We start from the raw sequence: 19,060 nt of genomic DNA, 5'->3' as shown, positions 1-19,060 counted from the left end.
GAGGAGTGTGGAATCAAACCGGGTTCTCCAGATCAGACTCCAGTTCTCCAAACCACTGCTCTTAACCACTACACCATGCTGCTCTCATGAATGTCCAATGTAAGAGTCCTAGATAAGGAGTACATCACTTTTGTACATAAGAAAAGCCAAGGCCCATCAAGTCCAGCAGTTTATTCATACAGTGGCCAACCAGGTGCCTCTAGGAAGCCCACAAACAAGACGACTGCAGCAGCATCTTGCCTGTATTCCACAGCACCTAATAGAATAGGCATGTTCCTCTGATCCTGGAGAGAATAGGTATGCATCATGACTAGTCTCCGTTTTTACTAGTAGCCATGGATAGCCCTCCATGAACATGTCCCCTCCCCTCTTAAAGCCTTCCAAGTTAGCAGCCATCACCACATTCTTGGACAGGGAGTACAGCCTCTAGTGTACACTACTTGTGCTGACTTATTACCAGCTACAGCATTCATTTAAAGGTGTGGGGCAGTGTACAGCTCTGACTTCAGAACACCCCTTTGTCTGCACATAATACTTCTCCTGTTGCTCTACCAACACAGAAGTTGGTTTTCTCCAATTTGGCGGAGGAAGCAGTGTTAAGGTTCAAATTATCCAGGAAGGGCCGCCTTTGGCAGTCTAACTATGTAACATAGACAGGGTTGCCAACCTCCAGGTACTAGCTGGATATTTCCTGCTATTACAGCTGATCTCCAGCCAATAGATTTCAGTTCACCTGGAGAAAATAGCCGCTTTGGCAATTGGATATTTCCTGCTATTACAGCTGATCTCCAGCCAATAGATTTCAGTTCACCTGGAGAAAATGGCCGCTTTGGCAATTGGACTCTATGGCATTGAAGTCTCTCCCCTCCCCAAACCCCACGCTCCTCAGGCTCCGCCCCAAGAACCTCCCACCAGTGGTGAAGAGTGACCTGGCAACCCTAAACATAGACCTGTGATTTCTTGGTGTAGGCAACACAATTTGCACATGCTCAGAGGCACTCCCCTTGACAGCTATATGGCAGATATAGTAAGAGAGAAGGAAAGAAAAAGTCCCAGCACTACATAATGATGTGTGAGATGCATATTGTGGTACAGAGAAAGGGCTCTGGAGTCACGGGAACAGTGAGCCCCCCCCCCTCCCCGACTCAAATTTAGTCTAGTGGCAGAACCACAGGATGGCTTTTAGACATGAAAGATACAAGAGTCTTTTGAGTTGATGCTCCCCCCCTCAACCCACTCACCCCTACACCTGGCCAGCACTCACTGGTTCTCATCCAGATCTCCAAACTTGCAGAGGTATGGAAAATTATTCCTGATGATCTTAAATTCTTCCTGTGAAATGTGACCATCTCCATCCACGTCAAAGTTTCGGAAGACAGACTGAAAGGCAAGGTGGGGGGGTGGGGGAGCAGGAGATCCCGGTTACAAAATCTTCAGAGCCAGAACCAATTTTCCCTCCCTCCTTCCCACTCCTCACAAGGTTTTTTAGCTTGTCGGTTGTTCTTTCAGTTGTTGTTGCTGTTTACAACTTTGTTGGCTTTGCAGTTGTCCCCCGCGCCCCCTTACATGGGTTCATTTTTGTCCTCCCTGTTTATACTGACCTGTTTACATTGCTCTCTGTTGTTATTACATTCTGTCCCTCGATTTGGTTTTAGTTTGTGATGGTGGCTTTTTTTTAAGGGTTTGTTTTTAAACCACCGGCTTTGATGGTTTTGGTGCAGAGGTGACTGTTGTTTTATCTTTGTAGATCATTTTATCTTTGCAGGGAAACCGCCTCAAGAGTGTTGTGCTCAGAGGGCGGTCTAGAAAGCATGGAGGTTAAAAGAAGCAGGAGTCCTATGGCTCCATAAAGATTAACACGTTTTGATTCTAGGGTAAGATTTTGTGAGCTACAGCCCAAGAAAATGAGCTAGAATTAAAAAAAAACCTTTTTAGTCTTTGAGGTGCTAAGAGACTCCCGTTTGTCTAGCTCAAGACACCCTGGTTACTGTGAAAAAGGGATGTTTTACATCTTGCATTCATCACTAGAGTCATGTTTACCTGATGACAGGAGCTAAGGGCTCTAGGGTGCAAGTCCCACCTGCCCCACAGGGCTGAACTCTGTGAAAGCCCTAATCAGGCTTGGATTGGGGAGGGGACTTCAAGGAGCAGCCTGGAGCAAGGAACGATGCTTGCAGAAGAAAAAGAGTTGGTTTTTATATGCCAACTTTCTCTACCACTTAAGGAAGAATCAAACCAGCTTACAATCACCTTCCCTTCCCTTCCCCTCCCCACAACAGACACCCTGTGAGGTAGGCAGAGTTGAGAGAATGTGACTAGCCCAAGGTCACCCAGGTCACCTCCTCATGTGGAGGAGTGGGGAAACCAACCCGGTTCACCAGATTATTCTCCGCCGCTCACGCAGAGGAGTGGGGAATCAAACCCGGTTCTCCGGATCAGACTCCACCGCTCCAAACCACCGCTCTTAACCACTGCACCACTCTGGCTCTCTTTGTTATAATTTTGTGCATCTAGAAAAACCCTCATGGATCTTTAAAAACAAAAGAGGGAGTCTAGCAGCACCTTAAAGATACACATAATTTGATTCTAGCATCAGCTTTCATCCAGGACAGCCTAGTATCCAAACTTGTTTGTCTTCAAGGATGTTGCAACATACTTGCTTAGTTTTGCTGCAACAGACTAACACCCCCCAAAATTAGTACTGTGATTAAGGTAAGAGGAGTACACACAGTAATAAGGAATGCTAGTGATTTGTTTCATTTATACCCTCCTTTCTCCCTAATGGGAGCTGGAGAGCCAATGTGGTGTAGTGGTTAAGAGCGGCGGACTGTAATCTGGAGAACCGGGTTTGATTCCCCACTCTTCCACATGAGCGGTGGACTCCTTTCCATGCTCACTACAGTGAAACCTGTCTAGGTTGTTGGCTGGCTGTTTGAAGCCAATCACTAGGCATGAGGATTACCCACCCAGCATATCTGGTTTGGAGGAACTATTTACGACATTCTACTCCCACCCTTTTTCCAAGGAGCTCGGGGTGGCGTACAGGGCTGCTCTCCATTTCAGCAACCTTGTGAAGCAAGGCAGAGAGCGGCTGGCAGAGCAGGGATTTGAATCCGGGCCTCACAGGTCGTAGACCAACACGCTCTAGCTACTTAAAGAGACTGACAGGAAGTCCAACATATCCCTGGTGAGACAATCAGATTTTCACACTGCCAGGGCCCCACCCAACACGTTGCCCTCCCCCACTTTCCTTCCTACCTCCACCATCTTCTCAATGTGCTTGCGCACGATGGCCTGGTCCGGCTTGGGTTTGGGCACCGATGCCCACTCCTCAATGACCACCGGCTGGGGAGGCGGGGTGGAGGATGTAGGGCTGGAAGGCTGGAAGAGACACACAAAACAAGTTGCTGGAGCCGGTGGCAGGGGCAGCAGCTGTTGTAGTAAGAAGCAGCTGGTTCAGGGATGGGGCAAGGGGGAGTGCAAAAAGGAGGACCTTCCCCCTTCTTCACATGCTTACTACGTTTATATTCCACCTTTTGTTGCTTTTTAAATCCTGCTTTCCTCTCCAGCAGGAACTAGGGTTGCCAGCTCTAGAGTTGGGAAATACCTGGAGATTTTTGGGGCGGAGCCTGAGGAGGGCAGGTTTGGGGTCCTACTGCCAAAGCGGCCATTTTCTCCAGGTGAAATGATCTCTATCGGCTGGAGGTCAGTTGTATTAGCAGGAGATCTCCAGCTAGTACCTGGAGGTTGGCAACCCTAGTGGGAACCCAGAGCAGTTTACATTGTTTTCCCCCCTGCTCTGTTTTGTCCTCACAACAGCTGTGTGGGGTAGGTTACAACTGATAGGTTACAACCTGCTATTACAACTGATCTGTGTGTGTGTGTGTGTGTGTGTGTGTGTGTGTGTGTGTGTGTGTGTGATGCCCAAAGTCAGCTTGCAAGCTTCCACAACAGAGCGAGGATTCGAACCTGGATCTCCCTGATCCTATCCCAACATTCTAACCACTATAGTACACTGGTCTCTCACCTTTCCCCAAATTGGTGCTTTAACTAGGGTTGCCAGCTCCGGGTTGGAAAATACCTGGAGATTTGGGGGGCAGGGTTTGGGGAGGGACTTCAGTGCCATCGAGTCCAATTGCCAAAGAGGCCATTTCCTCCAGGTGAACTGATCTCCAGCGGCTGGAGATCAGTTGTAATAGCAGAAGATCTCCAGCCACCACCTGGAGGTTGGCAACCCTCATTTTAACCTTAGCACACCTCTGTGAGGAAGATTAGGAAGAGACACAGTGACTTGACCCAGGGTCACCCTTTCAGGTTGAGCAGGGGTTTCCCTTGAAACTGGCTTTTCGCATTCTAGCCCAGAGCTTTTGCAACTGTGCCGTCCTGACTCTCCCCATCCCAGCCACCCTGTTTCCTGCAAGGCAAAAGTCACTTCCTCTAAGTCTAACCCGTCTCCAATATGGGGGCAGGGGTGCGAGGAAGACTCAGGTCACCAGACGAAGGACAGCCTGATAGCGAGTACGCCCACAGTTGCATCCAGCAGTTCCGTTCTCAGAGAGCAGGAAGTGCAGCCCTGAGGGAGGAAGCCTGGAACGGGTTGGCGAGAAAGGATACTTCTGCCCCCACCATGACGCCTACATTCCCTTCCCCACTCTGAACATTTGCAAGAGCCATGGGGGGGAAGACGCTTCTTTGGCCAAATTCCTGCTAACTATGAGAGCCAACAACCTGAAGAATACAATTAGTAGGGTTGCCAACCTCCAGGTAGTAGCTGGAGATCTCCTGCTATTACAACTGATCTCCAGCCGATAGAGATCAGTTCACCCGGAGAAAACGGCCGCTTTGGCAATTGGATTCTATGGCATTGAAGTCCCTCACCTCCCCAAACCCCGCCCTCCTCAGGGTCCGCCACAAAAACCTCCCGCCAGTGGCTAAGAGGGACCTGGCAACCCTAACAATTATAGAGCAGGTAGAGAGAAGGTAAGGCAGGCAGAGGGAAGCCACCAGATGGAGAGAGACCAACAGCAGAATTTTTCACCCAAAGCTCAGCCCCAGAGTGACAAAGGCCCCTTGCACATGCTCAGAGGCATTGTCCTCTGAGCATATTTGAGGAGACTGCCTCTGAGCATGTGCAAGGTGCCTTTCCCTCGCAATTAAATAACCATAGCTACTTTCTAACACACCTAGGATTAAATGATTGCAGTTCCAGACAGCCCAGACCCCTAAAAAGTAAACTTGGTTTACAGCAATCATCCACTGAAGAGAGCAAAACAGTTAGAAAATTTCAACATTTACTCCTTTCAGTGGTCAAAGTACTTCGAAATTCTCATGCTGAGTTGTCCTCTCAACAGGGCAGCGGGTTCACTGGAAGGCAGGGTCTGTTTCTGAAAGGAAAAGTGCTGGGGCTCAAGGTCGCCTGAAAGCTGCACCCGAACATGCCACAGGAAGGGGACACTGGTTGAGGACGCTGCGGCAGGGGAAATGGGCTCTGTGTATGGTCCTTCCTCCCCACATTTTTGGGCACGGAGAATATGTCGTAAGGCTAATCCCTGGCTCAAAGCAGAGAAGGCGGCTGGCTGCCTTAAGTCAGGCGCCTTCCTGGAATCCCGGGCGCATCAGCCTAACGAGCATTGTACACTCACTGTGGATTTGTTCCGGGGCTCCCGTTGCAGAGAGAGTTGGTAGATTTCCTCTTCTGTCTGATACTGATCTAGAGAGACCTGCAGGGAATGATGCAAGTTAGAAGGAATGCCAAGACACACTCCCCTTGGTTCAAAAGATGTTTCAGCAGAAATTCCCACTAGACCCTAAGAACATGCTGTTAGGGATCACACCATCAAAATTGCCTTCGCAACTAAAAGACCTATTTAAGTATGCTACAACCGCCACCAGAATAGTTTTGGCGAGGAAATGGAAACAACCACATCTCCCGGACATAGAAGAATGGAAAGAAAAGCTGATGGAATATGCCACTATGGTGAAAATGTCCAATATGATAAATACAAGCAACGAGATCAACTATGAGCAGTTTTATGAAAAGTGGAAATTATTTTACAAATATGTTGTTTAATACCAACAAAAAGTGGAATAAGAAAGTAGAGATTAATTGATGGTAATGATATCTAACCTAATTTCCGTGCCTAGATAACAAATTTGAATGTAGAGATATAAACGTAGAGAAATAACTTTGATGATACAGATATAATAGAGATATCTGATATGTCTAATAATTTTATAAGGTGATCATTTTTAGATTACATACTAGCTCAAATATTCTTTCATTACTTTATAATTAGAATAAATATTTGATTATAATGTAGAAAAGCAGGGCAATGTAGTCTGACTGACCTATATTTGTATGTCTGACATTCCTATTTTCCCCCTTATCCCTCTTTCCTTCTGTACCCTTTATTATAAAAAAAAAAATTTTTTTAATTTAAGACACCCTCCCCTTGGGAAGGTAGTGCACATGAACACCCGAAGCTGCCATATACTGAATCAAACCCTTATTCCATCAAGGTCAGCATTGTCTACTCAGACCAGCAGCATCTCTCCAGGGTTTTAGGTAGAGGTTCTTTCACATCCCCTATTATCTGTTGCTTTTAGCTGAAGATGCCAGGGATTGAACCTGGAAACTTCTGCATGCCAAGCAGATGCTCTACCAAAGAGCCATGGCCAGCCACAGGGCTTGGGGACGGAGCAGAGAGAAATGTGCCAGGTGGGAGCACACAGCAGCTGCCCCCGCAGAAAAAAAGCTCACCCAGTAGGCTTCATTTGAAGGAGTGGGGAATCAAACCCAGTTCACCAAATTAGAATTCTCCGCTCATGTGGAGGAGTGGGGAATCAAACCCGGTTCTCCAGATTAGAGTCTGCCCCTCTTAACCACTACACCACACTGGAAGGAGTTACTGCTTCAGTTGTTAGTAGTAATTTGGACCCGTTCTCTGAACTCAGCCAAAATTGGTAATTTTCCCCATCATCCCAGTCTCTAGTCCAACACACCAGCTCCCAGTAACGGATCTGTTATTCATAACATGGGAGAACATCCTTTCCGTGGAAAGATGGGAGGTCACTGGGCATTCGTTGAAGGGTAATCAGGGAAACCTTTCTAGCCTGGCTGTCCAACCCAGTGAGATGTAGCCAGGCTTCCCTGGAAAGGCACCAGGGGCAAGTGCAGATAGGGACTGCAAAGGAGGCATGGTAACTGGAGCGGCCTGGAAAACTGAGGAGGAGTTCATGGGGAGCAGCCTGGGGCGCTCTGAGCGTTTGGATTTGGGGGCTCTGCTTTAGGAGTGTTTATTGACATTCTATGACAGACATTCTGTGACATCATAAGCATCAATGGTTTAGCAAGGCTCACAGGGGACGTGACACCAATTTGTAGCCATGTGGGGGGGGAGGGATACTAAAAGAGATGTGTGTTGTGCAGTTTGTGTGGGGGAATCTCTCACCATGAGCAAATTGAGGAGGTCAGTGTTGGCTTCAAAGGGGGGCCGGATGCTCTGGACCATGGCCAGGTCACTCAGGATACTGAACAGCTGCTGCATCTTGTTCCCATTCAGGCAGGTGTGGGCACGATCCAGCCAGTCAGGGAGGGCCACGTGAACAGCCACCAGGTCCTTGAGGTGGACCCCCAGGATGGGGAACTTGAAGCCCACGCACTTAGCAAAGCACCGCCGATAACGGCTGTAGTTCCCCACCGACGTCAGCAATTCAGTGAGTGATTCCCATACCTGAAAGTTGCCGAAAAACAGAGCAGGAGGGGTCAGCAAAAGGGAAAGGCCCTCCTGGAGGTGAGCAGGCTAACCCACACTTGAAGAAGTAGGTTTAGAAGGAAGATGCAAAAGTCAGAAAAGAGGCAGCCTTACCTACAGGCAGGATAGTCATTTCTCATGAGGGCTAGAAACGTCCTTTGATTCTTAAATGAAAGCTAGTCTGGCAGCAAACCTCTGCATTAAATGTGATGTACACATAGATAGCCAGGACAGAGGAAGAGGATTAAAACCCATTAGGGAACAGGGGCTTTGGGGTTCCAGGAAGTCTCCCCCTGTAATGAGCTTAGCTCATAAGAGGAGGAGGAGGAGAAGAAGAGTAGGTTTTTATATGCTGACTTTCTCTACTACATAAGGAAGAATAAAACTGGCTTACAGTCACCTTCCCTTCCCCTCCCCACAACAGACACCCTGTGAGGTAGGTGGGGATGAGAGAGCTCTTAATAGAACTGTAACTTGCCCAAGGTCACCCAGCAGGCTACATGTGGAGGAGTGGGGAAACTAACCTGGTTCATCAGATTAGCGTCTGCCGCTCATGTGGAGGAGTGAGGAATCAAACCCGGTTCTCCAGATTAGATACCACCACTCTAAACCACTGCTCTTAACCACTACACCACGCTGGCCATGCTGGATGAGACCAAGGCCCATCAAGTCCAGCAGTCTGTTCACCCAGTGGCCAACCAGGTGCCTCTAGGAAGCCCGCAAACAAGACGACTGTAGCAGCATTATCCTGCCTGTGCTGCACAGCACCTAATATAATAGGTGTGCTCCTCTGATCCTGGAGATAATAGGTATGCATCATGACTAGCATCCATTTTTACTAGTAGCCATGGATAGCCCTCTCCTCCATGAACATGTCCTCTCCAATGCTGTTCTGCTACCCTTTCCCTCTGTTTTCTCCAGCCCCCGCAACACAACCCTGTGACTGCAGCCAAGACCCCCCCACATCACCTACCTTAGTGGTCTCTGAGCTCACAAAGCTGTGTGTCTCCTTGAGCCGGGAAATTGAGCTGTGACTCAGGCCACCCACCACTGCCATCAGGGTGTTGAAGTTCTGCAGCTGTAGCAGTCTCTGAACGTAGACAGATAGACAAACGAGACAAATGATATAGCAGTGGAGAAGGATACCGTAGACTGCCAAAAAAATAATAATCCGTGGGTTATAGATCAAATCAAGCCTAGAAGCTAAAATGACTAAACTGAGGCTATCGTATTTTGGTTACATTATGAGAAGACAAACGTCACTGGAAAAGACAATCATGCTAGGAAAAGTTGAGGGCAGCAGGAAAAGAGTAAGACCCAACAAGAGATGGATTGACTCAATAAAGGAAGCCACAGCCCTCAATCTGCAAGATCTGAGCAAGGTTGTCAAAGACAGGACATGTTGGAGGACACTGATTCATAGGGTCACCATGAGTCAGAAGCGACTTGACGGCACTTAAGACAACACACACACACACGCAAGGAGACAGGCAAAGCTGGGCTGGGAGGGGGTTTAGAGACATGGTCGTAGTTTCATAGAATTTAAGGCAGAACACAACTGAGGACAACTCCCCTTGGGTCAGCACTGGCCACGATATCTCACGTAGCCCTTCAGACTGAGTGTTTCAGATGAGTCACAAGTTTGATTGGCAGGGTAGGAAGACTTCTGTATTTCCAGTCTGTCACTGCTGTCGAACAGAGCAAGGATGTGTCTGTGCACTCGGGGGGGGGGGGGCATTGGGCTCAGTTCATGTGGGGCAACACTATATTGGCCAGAAGCCCCCAACTGCCTGTTGAGCAGTAGAGTCTGATCTGGAGAACCAGGTTTGATTCCCCACTCCTCCACATGAGCGGCAGAGGCTAATCTGGTGAACTGGGTTGGTTTCCCCATTCCTCCACATGAAGCCAGCTGGGTGACCTTGGGCAAGTCACACTCTCTCAGCCCCACCTACCTCACAGGGTGTCTGTTGTGGGGAGGGGAAAGGAAGGTGATTGTAAGCAGGTTTGAGTCTCCCTTAAGTGGTAGAGAAAGTCGGCATATAAAAACCAACTCTTCTTCTTCATCAGGTCTGACCCACACAGGCATCTGGAGGCTTCTGCAGAAACCCAGATGCCATAGCACCTGCACTTTGCAGAACACACTGCCCTGTCCTTTGGGTCACAGCCAACCCCTAAAAGGAGCGCGGACGCTGCAACCCAGGCCACACTGGCCTTTGCAGAGCTGCGAGTCGCACAAACAAAAAGAGCCCTGTGAGAAGCAGCTGTCAGAATACACAGAGTTGGCTGGATTCTGGAGCAACATTGATTTTGCCCGGGGATTGGTACACTTTCTGCCCCCTGCTGCATCCCACTCATTCCTTCTCTGTCTGAGATTGTATAAATAGATTTTTATAGTTGCCAGCAAGTGTTCCTCCTTCCCCTTCAAAAGGAACACAATCTAGTAAGGGAGGGGGGAAAACGTTGCCCTAAACTTCACACCAGGGAAGGACAAACCAAACAAGTTTTATTTATATAGCTGGCTTCCCTGCTAATGGGTGCTCAGGGCCCTCTCAGAGAAAACAGTGCAACGGCAGACCTCTCTGCAATCGAATTTAGCCTGGTTTTGGGAGGTCACAGAAGCTAGGGAGGGGTGCTGGCGAGATGCCAAGCCAAGCAAGAGACATTTTGGGGGCTGGGAAAACTCTCCATGTAAGCTGAAAAGGCAGGATGGAGGGAAGAAAATCTCAGATTTCCTTGAGTTTTCTTGTCAAGCGTAGATTGTTTTCAGGGGTGAAAGGGCCTGAACAGAGTGGTGGTGGTAGAAAGTGCTGTCCAGTTGCAGACAATTTATGGTGACCCTGTAAGGTTTTCAAGGCAAGGGACATTCCGAAGTAGTTTGCCATTGCTTGCCTCTGCATGGTGTGGACTTCCTTGGTGGTCTCCCATCCAAATACTAACCAGGGCTGACCATGCTTAGCTTCCAAGAGCTGACAAGATCAGGCTAGCCTAACCAAGTGGTCAAAGCTGAACCTCCCTCCTTCGGCTTTAAATTGCCCGAGACCAGATCCATTCAGGAACTGGTTACTTTCACTCCAAATTTGTTTGCAGAGTTCCCAGAGTAAGTGTGCTGTTGGGTTTTAAGGGGGTTTTAGTAAGAGAATCAGGAGTAGGAAGTAGTGGGTCTGGACAGACCTAACAGCATTGCCTTAAATATTGTTTTGTTATCAAGAAAACTGAAGATTAAGAAGAGTTGGTTTTTATATGCCGACTTTCTCTACCACTCAAGGAAGAATCAAACTAGCTTATAATCACCTTCCCTTCCCCTCTCCACAACAGACACCCTGTGAGATAGGTGTGGCTGAGAGAGCTCTAAGAGAGCTGTGACTAGCCCTAGGTCACCCAGCAGGTTACATGTGTAGGAGTGGGGAAACCAACCCAGTTCATCAGATTAGCGTCCGCCACTCGTGTGGAGGAGTGGGGAGTCAACCCTGGCTCTCCAGATTATGTTCTCATGAGTCCACCGCTCCAAACCACTGCTCTTAATCACTACACCAAGACTTTCTTTTCTTTTTTTTAGCTCTCTTTGGTCCTGGTGGTGCAAAGAAGATGACAAAGGGAACATCCTCCTTTGGCAAGCGCCGTAGTAAGACTCACACTTTGTGCCGCCGATGCGTATCTAAGGCCTACCATCTTCAGCAATCTACGTGCGGAAAATGGGGATATCCTGCTAAGCGCAAGAGAAAGTACAACTGGAGAGCTAAGGCCAAAAGGTGCAATACTACTGGGACTGGACGTATGAGGCATCTGAAAAAGGTCTACCGGAGATTCAGGAATGGATTCCGTGGAGGAACGGCGCCAAAGCCTATGAGAGCTGCTGTTGCAGCATCCAGCTTATCTTAAGGAGTCAAATGTCTGTTTAAAATAAACGGTGTCATCTATGGAGTGGGGAAGAAAGACCTCCTCTTCTTTTTTTAAAACAACCCCCCCCCAAAAAAAAATCAGAAAAAAGTTTGCGGACCCTCTCACCTGGGCCACCATGACAAAGCGGGTGATGACCTGAGCTCGTTGCTGAGCCGTGGGCTTGCTGAGAACCATCAGCTGCACCCATTGGGAGACACTGTTGAAGAGGGTGATGAACCGCTCCAGGATTGGGTTGTCCACAGTGCAGCCGTGCATCACGAAACTGTGGTAGTCTTGGAACTGGGGGGGGGGAGGGGGAAAGCAGAGAATTCAAGAGAGGGAAGGCTAACCAATACGGAAAGACACCCTAGCAGAGGATCATGGGGCTTTTTGGATTCGACTTCCCCCTGCAAAAAGAAACTCTCCCAATTCTTGTTAGCACCTGGAATCCTACTTCAAAGATGGCTCTGCCAGCAGGTGATGGGACGGCCAGACCCGTGAGTTGCTTTTGCCAACTCTGCTCACTGAGCCACGCCAACCTTTTGGTTTCGGCCAGTTTGCAGTGGGTGCGTGGCGGTGGCTCAATGGCACAGCATCTGCTTTGCATGCAGATGGCCCCAGGTTCAATTCCCCCATATCCCTAGTTAAAAAAGATTAGGTTTGTAGATGACAGAAAAGGCCTCTCTAGCTGAGACCCCGAAGAGCTGCTACTAGTCAGAGTTGACAATACTGACCTTACAAACCAATGTAGAAAGCAACTGTCATCTGTTCATAGAATCATAAGAGTTGGAATGGACCGCCAAGGTCATCTAGTGAGTCCAACCCCCTGCACAATGCAGGAAATTCACAACTACCTCCCCCCTACTCACACACAGTGACCCCTATTCCATGCCCAGAAGATGGTCAGGGTGCCCTCCCTCTCATCATCTGCTTAAGGTCATAGAATCAGCAATGCTGACAGATGGCCATCTAACCTCTCCTTGAACACATGAAGCTGCCTTATACCGAATCAGACCCTTAGTCCATCAAAGTCAGTATTGTCTACTCAGACCAGCAGCGGCTCTCCAGGGTCTCAGGCAGATCACCTACCTGCCTAGTCCCTTTAACTGGAGATGTTGGGTATTGAACTGGGGACCTTCTGCATGCCAAGCAGATGCTTTACCACTGAGCCACAGCCCCTCCCAAAAAAAAATTTTCAGAGAAGGAGAGCTTACCTCTCGAGGAAGCCTGTTCCACTGAGGAACTGCCCTAACTGTTAGGAAATTGGTTCTTGTAGGTTATCCGGGCTGTGTGACAGTGGTCTTGGTATTTTTGTTCCTGACGTTTTGCCAGCAGCTGTGGCAGGCATCTTCAGAGGAGTAACACTGAAGGACAATGTCTCTTCAGTGTTACTCCTCTGAAGAAGCCTGCCACAGCTGCTGGTGAAACGTCAGGAAAGAAAATACCAAGACCACGGTCACAGCGCCCGGATAACCTACAAAAACCAATGAACTCTGACCGTGAAAGCCTTCAACAATATGTTAGGAAATTCTTCCTAGACGGAAACTCTTTGGATTTAATTTCAACCCGTTGGTTCTGGTCCGACCTCCTGGGGCAACAGAAAACCACCTGGCACCATCATCCATATGACAGCCCTTCAATTACTTGAAGATGGTTCATGTGGCATAAATTAATTAACAAGAGTGAAACCACTGTGCCTTGCCCTTGCTCCCAGTATTGGTAGAGGGGTCAATTATCAGGGCTGGTTTTTGTGGGCCTTGAGATAACAATGACACCTTAAATATCTTGGGGGCACTAAACCAGGTGTGCAGCAAGTGCCAGACACAGCACCAGCTGGGACAACATGCAGTAATGCCTGGGAGGGGGGAAGTAGGTGAGGAATCCTTTTTTTCTCCCCAATCGTTCCAGGGAAAGCCAAGCCAGATCTCAGAGAACCAATTAATTTTCCAGGAAAGGAGAACTAGTAGGAAGGAGGGCTCTGGAAAAAAGCTTGTTTCTCACCAGGATCTTGCTGAAGGAGCGGTACTCCAGGTGAGTCAGATGCTCGGCCAGCTCCCCTGATTCCAAGTGGTCGAAAAGGAGCGATGTTTTGCGCTTTTTCTGGGCCACCGGTTGGCGTTGCGTGACTTGCCGCTTCCACTTGTAAGTAGGGCTGGGAAAGGACAGGAGAGGTCAGCCGTGAAGTGGGATGCAAATGGAGACATGTAAATTGGCTAATTGCTCACCAGAGGAAGTCGCTGGGGCTCGTGCCTGCCTGGAAGTCCGCTACCTAATCTCAGAAGCATGGGGGAGAGGGGCGGTTGCAATTATTCCATTTTTCTAATTTGTTTCTTTTAAAAATGGATATCTAAACTTAGAAGCCCCCTCCCACCCCCAAACAGGCTCTCAACGTGGCTTACATAAAAAAATCATCTTCTTGATAAGGCCACGAACGAGAACGAAACCACATAACAATGATTAAAACCAACGTGTAAAAGTTGCAATCCCAGCCTCAGCAAAAGGCTGTCACTCTCTGACTCAACAAGGCGTTTGATTGGCCTCCTAAACCTGGGGACTCTCCTGGAGTAGCATTTTCCACAAAGAGGGTACCACCAGTGAGGAAGCCCTGTTTAGGGAAAAGCTCTCCCTTCTTTACTACTGTTACATCCAGAATACACTGGGGAAAGCATTATTTGGGGGAGAGTGTTATACATGTGATTCTCGCAAAACCTGGAATGAATGCCGTATTTCCAACCAAAACTTTTCAACGGAATCACACCAAACTCCAAACTGCTGCAAAAGATGCAACCCACAAAGCCAGCAAAGGTAGTGAGAGGGGCGGCAGGGCAGTTGGGCCCCCCTGGTTTACCTACACATTCTCTATGTCGATGAGATTGCTGTGGCACTGGTTCCCTTCCTGGCCCAGAACTTCCTTCAGCTCCTTGATCTGGTCTGCCAATTCTGGGTTCAAATCGAATTCCGCCGGAAATGCCGAGATCCAGTATCTGCCAGGGACCAAGGAAGACAGTCAGCACTAAAGGGCGGAGGAAGTCTCCTCTGGATTTGGCACTGTTAAACTGGAAGTCTTCTCCAAGTTGAAGACCACTGAATCATCAGTGGAAACCTCAAAGTGGCTTGGGAGATGCTGAGCTAGTGACATCCTTCCAAGCACTGGACCCTACTTCTTGGCTACCTTCTCAGTTCCTTCCCCTCCCAGGATTAATTTCCAAATGAAAATATATAAAATATATAGTTGCTAGACCTTAGACCTGTAGCACAAAGTCCCATTCTCAGCCTAAGAATTTTCAAGCATCGGTTTCGTTAGAGAAGCACAACCACCACAAGCTCACAGTGCTTTCCGTTGTTATTCATATGTTTCAAGGCAATACTCTAGCACTGAAAGCAGGCTGTGGGGTTCTACTGGGGCAATGAGTTTAAGTACAGCCCTTCCCACTTCCCACTGCTGTGCCAGGACCTACCTGACCAGATGGCAAGTTTTAACCTGCAGGGAATTGTTTTCCGGCCCACGTGATTCTTGGTAAGTTCAGGCCAGAGTTAAGGAGATATCATGTCTGTCTTGGAAAGAGGGTTAAACTGAAGAATATCAGGCAAGCAGGTGAAGTTATGGATTTTTATGGTACAAGTGCATCCCAGATTACACTACACCGTGCATGAGATTATGTTATATATGATCTGTCTGTCTGTCTGACTCTCTCTCATATCCCACTTTTCTCCCTTCCTCACCGATTGTATCTTCACAACAACAAGCCTTTGAGATACAGCAGACAGAGAATATGGCAGGCCCATGGTCACTTTGTGAGCTTCCATAGCCGAGTGGGGATTCGAACCTGGTTCTCCCAGGTCCTAGTCCATCATGCTAACCACTACGCCATGCTGGCTCTCTGGCAGCAGTCTCTAAAACTTGATTTAAATGTCATGCTGGCCAAGAGTAACTCATCCATGAGCCTTTGGCACTTTGATGGCATCTCATTGAAACTGCGCGGCTACCGGTACAAAGTCCAGTTTAAAGGAAAGGTGGTGTGGCTGCAAAATCCTACACAGATTAGTGCTTTCGTCTCAGACACCACTATGAGTGTTGGAATATCTATGGTCTGATGTTCCAATATTTAGCAGAGTGCGCAAAAGGCATTCAGCGCAATGGTATCACTCCTTAGATTCTGAACACGTGTGTGTGTGCAAGTCTGAAACAAAAGAAGCATCCGGCTTCTGTTCTATTTAAACTAAACTCATTTATTGGTAAAATACAATAAGGATAGGAAAGGACAAACAGGGTCCCCTATCCTAATCTATCTCGCTAGCTTTCTAGATATAAAAAAAGGTAACCTGCCTTCATTCCATTGTGGGATAAGAAGGCCTGAGCGTGGCAGTGCTCGGCTCTAGCGGCTTGCTTGATGAGGGCGAGTGGGAGAGAGAGAGAGAAGGGAAGTTTTCCCTGACAATATAACTCTAAACATCAAAGGGGGCAGGAAATGAGGGAGAGGTGTAACTAGAGACGACCTTCTGTGTCCTGTCTATCTATCTGACTCTGGTCAGTTCCCCGCTCTGAATGTGGAGGCAAGTGACACCGTTAAGAAGGGCATATTTTCCAACAATGAGAACATAAGAAAGGCCATGCTGGATCAGACCAAGGTCCATCAAGTCCAGCAGTCTGTTCACACAGTGGCCAACCAGGTGCCTCTAGGAAGCCCACAAACAAGACGACTGCAGCAGCATTATCCTGCCCGTGTTCCACAGCACTTAATATAATAGGCATGCTCCTCTGATCCTGGAGAGAACAGATATGCATCATGACTAGTATCCATTTTTACTAGTAGCCATGAATACCCCTCTCCTGCATGAACATGTCCTCTCCCCTCTTAAAGCCTTCCAAGTTGGCAGTCATCACCACATCCTGGGGCAGGGAGTTCCACAATTTAACTATGCATTGTGTGAAGAATATTTCTTTTTATCTGTTTATCTATGTCAAAATAGGGCTGAAGTTTCCACCGAGCGCATGGATTTTTTAAAAAAATAAGCTTTATTCTGTCAGCAACCAGCTCCCATTTGTTCCCAAGAACAGCCAGCCAATTCTTTTTATAAAGGCAAAGGAAGCATGAAAATTAATATGGAAACTTTCAGATGCAGTTAAAGGATCCAAGAAGGGTCAAAATTTGGAGGAGCTGGCCCCCTTGTTTGCTCTGCAAAAGATAGAATGGAACAGAGGAGTTCTGGAAAAATGCCAGAGAATAATCCACTCTATCGCCTGACTGGTACGGCCCCACATGATCAAGTGCTTCTTTCCCCAGGACTGCCGAGGCAGAAAAGAAGCCGCCCCTCCACTCACCACCCTCTGGAGACACAGACCTCCAAAGAGTAACATGACTTTGGCTAGCAGACATTTTGGTGTTGGCGGCGGGGGGCTGTTTCCTGTTAGAAAAAGGGGACACCATCAAAGGAAACGAAGCAGACAGCGTGTGAGAAATTTGCAAGAGGAAACAGAGATACATAGACTGGACAAGGAAGAGTGGGCGATCTCATCAAGCCAGAGAATTGTGTGGGGCAGGGCGGGGGAGAGGGGGAGGGAGAGACTAAGGAAGGATATATCTGCAGCAACTTGGCAGCCAGTTCTGAGGAAGGGATGTACCACGGGTGCATCATGAGAAACATGCGGACCAGTTGTGGGTCTCGAACTTTGCCCTCATCATCTGCAAGAGAAGACAGAACAAGTCAGGACAAACCCCCTATGGATCTCTGCCACCCGCCCCTTGGAACCTGCCCCCCCATCTTGCTTCCTCCACCTTGAAGGAGGAAGAAGAACCTTTCCTGGATCCCAAAGGCCCCACCTCGGGTTGCCAGCCTCCAGGTATTAGCTGGAGATCTCCTGCTATTACAACTGATCTCCAGCCAATAGAGATCAGCTCACCTGGAGAAAATGGCTGCTTCGGCAACGGGACTCTATGGCATTGAAGTCCCTCCCCTCCTTAAACCCTGCCCTCCTCAGGCTCGCTGGTGGCAAAGAGGGACCTGGCAACCCTAGCCCCACCTGGGGGCCAATTCACAGCTGCTTAGGAGGACTTCCCTGGTGCATTTCTGCCCTTCCTCCTTCTTCTCTGCCTGGCGCTCCCCGCAGCACAAACAGGCACTCGTGCAAAACACTGCATCTGTTTTTAGCAATACATTCCGTTTGCAGCTCCAGCCCTTTCTGACCCCCGAGTGCTATTCCCTGGAGGGGCCCGTGGAAGCTTTTTCCCTAAAAACTGTCGCTCCAGCCACCCCCCACTCTGGGCAAGGAGCAACAAGCAAGCCAACTGCAAGACACAGATTTTGCCTTCCTTCCCTCATCCCGGAAACAGCTGCAGCGGAAATGCAGGAATCAGCACTGAGCTACCACCAGTTACCCTAGGAGCTAAATCTGGGGTTCACCCCCAGCCACAAAGACTCGCCAGTCTTTTGGACAAATTAACCATGAATCAAGCTGAAAGTCTCCTGATCTTGTGCACCCTACAACCCAAAGGCAGCATGGTTCCTTAGCATGGACTTGTCGGTAGTATACCGAACTGGGCAGATGCAGCTGTGCGATACAACGTAGGAGAGACAGGCAGGCATCTATGCCAGAGCTATGCCCCGAGGGGCAGCCCTCTTTGGCTCCCATCTAGGAATGCCGCTACCCCCAATGCGTATGCAGCTTGGGGCATCCATTGCAAGTTGAACCCCTCCCAATATTTTACTGCAGGAAACAATCCCTGGCCCTCCCTCTCCTACTCACCAAAAGCCTCGATGCAGCCGTGTAGAAGTTCATCCACCGTGCACCCCTTTTCCAGGTCCAGAGTCCCAGACATTTCAGCTCCCCAGCCCTGCCGCCCAAGCCGGGCACAGCACTGTCACCAGCGTCGGTGGGTAGGTATCCCTGAGGGTGCACCCTAACGAGAAAAGGAGAAGAAAGTTATCAACAATGCAACTGTGTCTGGGATTGGGGGAAGAGGAGGTGGAGGAGGAGGAGAAAAGTTGGTTTTATTATGCCGACTTTCTCCACCACTTAAGGAAGAATCAAACCGGCTTACAATCACCTTCCCATCCCCTCCTCACAACAGACACCCTGTGAGGTACGTGGGGTTGAGAGAGCTGTGACTAGCCCAAGGTCACCCAGCTGGCTTCGTGTGTAGGAGTGGGGAAACCAATCCAGTTCACCAGATTAACCTCCACCGCTCATGTGGAGGAGTGGGAATCGAACCTGGTTCTCCAGATCAGAGTCCACCGCTCCAAACCACTGCTCTTAACCACCACACCACGCTGGCTCTCCCCAAGAGAGTGGGGGGAAGGCTGCAGCTTCCCACGGAGCTAGACGCATCCTGATGGGAGGATAAATCCCACGTTAGCAAGCAGAGAATTTGCAACACAAAACAACACCTTAGTGGAGCACAGCAGCAACGATTAACACCTCACAGCCA

The 19,060-nt window shown here is 48.8% G+C and overlaps 2 protein-coding genes across 2 annotated transcripts in view; one reads left to right on the top strand and one right to left on the bottom strand.

Annotated features, from left to right (window-relative positions):
* The window catches only part of RASGRP2 (RAS guanyl releasing protein 2), a 33,457-nt gene extending 14,927 nt beyond the window's left edge, over positions 1-18,530 (bottom strand). The window contains exons 1-11 of the mRNA XM_056853893.1: positions 18,379-18,530; positions 17,215-17,317; positions 15,092-15,154; positions 14,486-14,617; positions 13,635-13,785; positions 11,760-11,933; positions 8,728-8,844; positions 7,452-7,733; positions 5,643-5,720; positions 3,259-3,381; positions 1,265-1,380 (exon numbers count right to left, since the gene is read on the bottom strand). Of these exons, the coding sequence (XP_056709871.1) occupies positions 1,265-1,380; positions 3,259-3,381; positions 5,643-5,720; positions 7,452-7,733; positions 8,728-8,844; positions 11,760-11,933; positions 13,635-13,785; positions 14,486-14,617; positions 15,092-15,154; positions 17,215-17,317; positions 18,379-18,451 (1,412 nt within the window). The 5' untranslated portion in view covers positions 18,452-18,530. The remainder of the gene's footprint in view (positions 1-1,264; positions 1,381-3,258; positions 3,382-5,642; positions 5,721-7,451; positions 7,734-8,727; positions 8,845-11,759; positions 11,934-13,634; positions 13,786-14,485; positions 14,618-15,091; positions 15,155-17,214; positions 17,318-18,378) is intronic.
* Positions 11,339-11,676, top strand: LOC130481178 (60S ribosomal protein L37-like). Its single transcript, XM_056853895.1, has one exon. The coding sequence runs from the start codon at positions 11,340-11,342 to the stop codon at positions 11,631-11,633; it is 294 nt and encodes a 97-aa protein (XP_056709873.1). The 5' UTR covers position 11,339; the 3' UTR covers positions 11,634-11,676.
* Positions 18,531-19,060: the final 530 nt, after the last annotated feature.

The sequence above is a fragment of the Euleptes europaea genome, chromosome 7 (assembly GCF_029931775.1).
Source record: "Euleptes europaea isolate rEulEur1 chromosome 7, rEulEur1.hap1, whole genome shotgun sequence".
Lineage (NCBI taxonomy): Eukaryota > Metazoa > Chordata > Lepidosauria > Squamata > Sphaerodactylidae > Euleptes > Euleptes europaea.
Note: the sequence above shows the minus strand (reverse complement) of the source record. Positions and strands in the feature narration are given on the sequence as shown.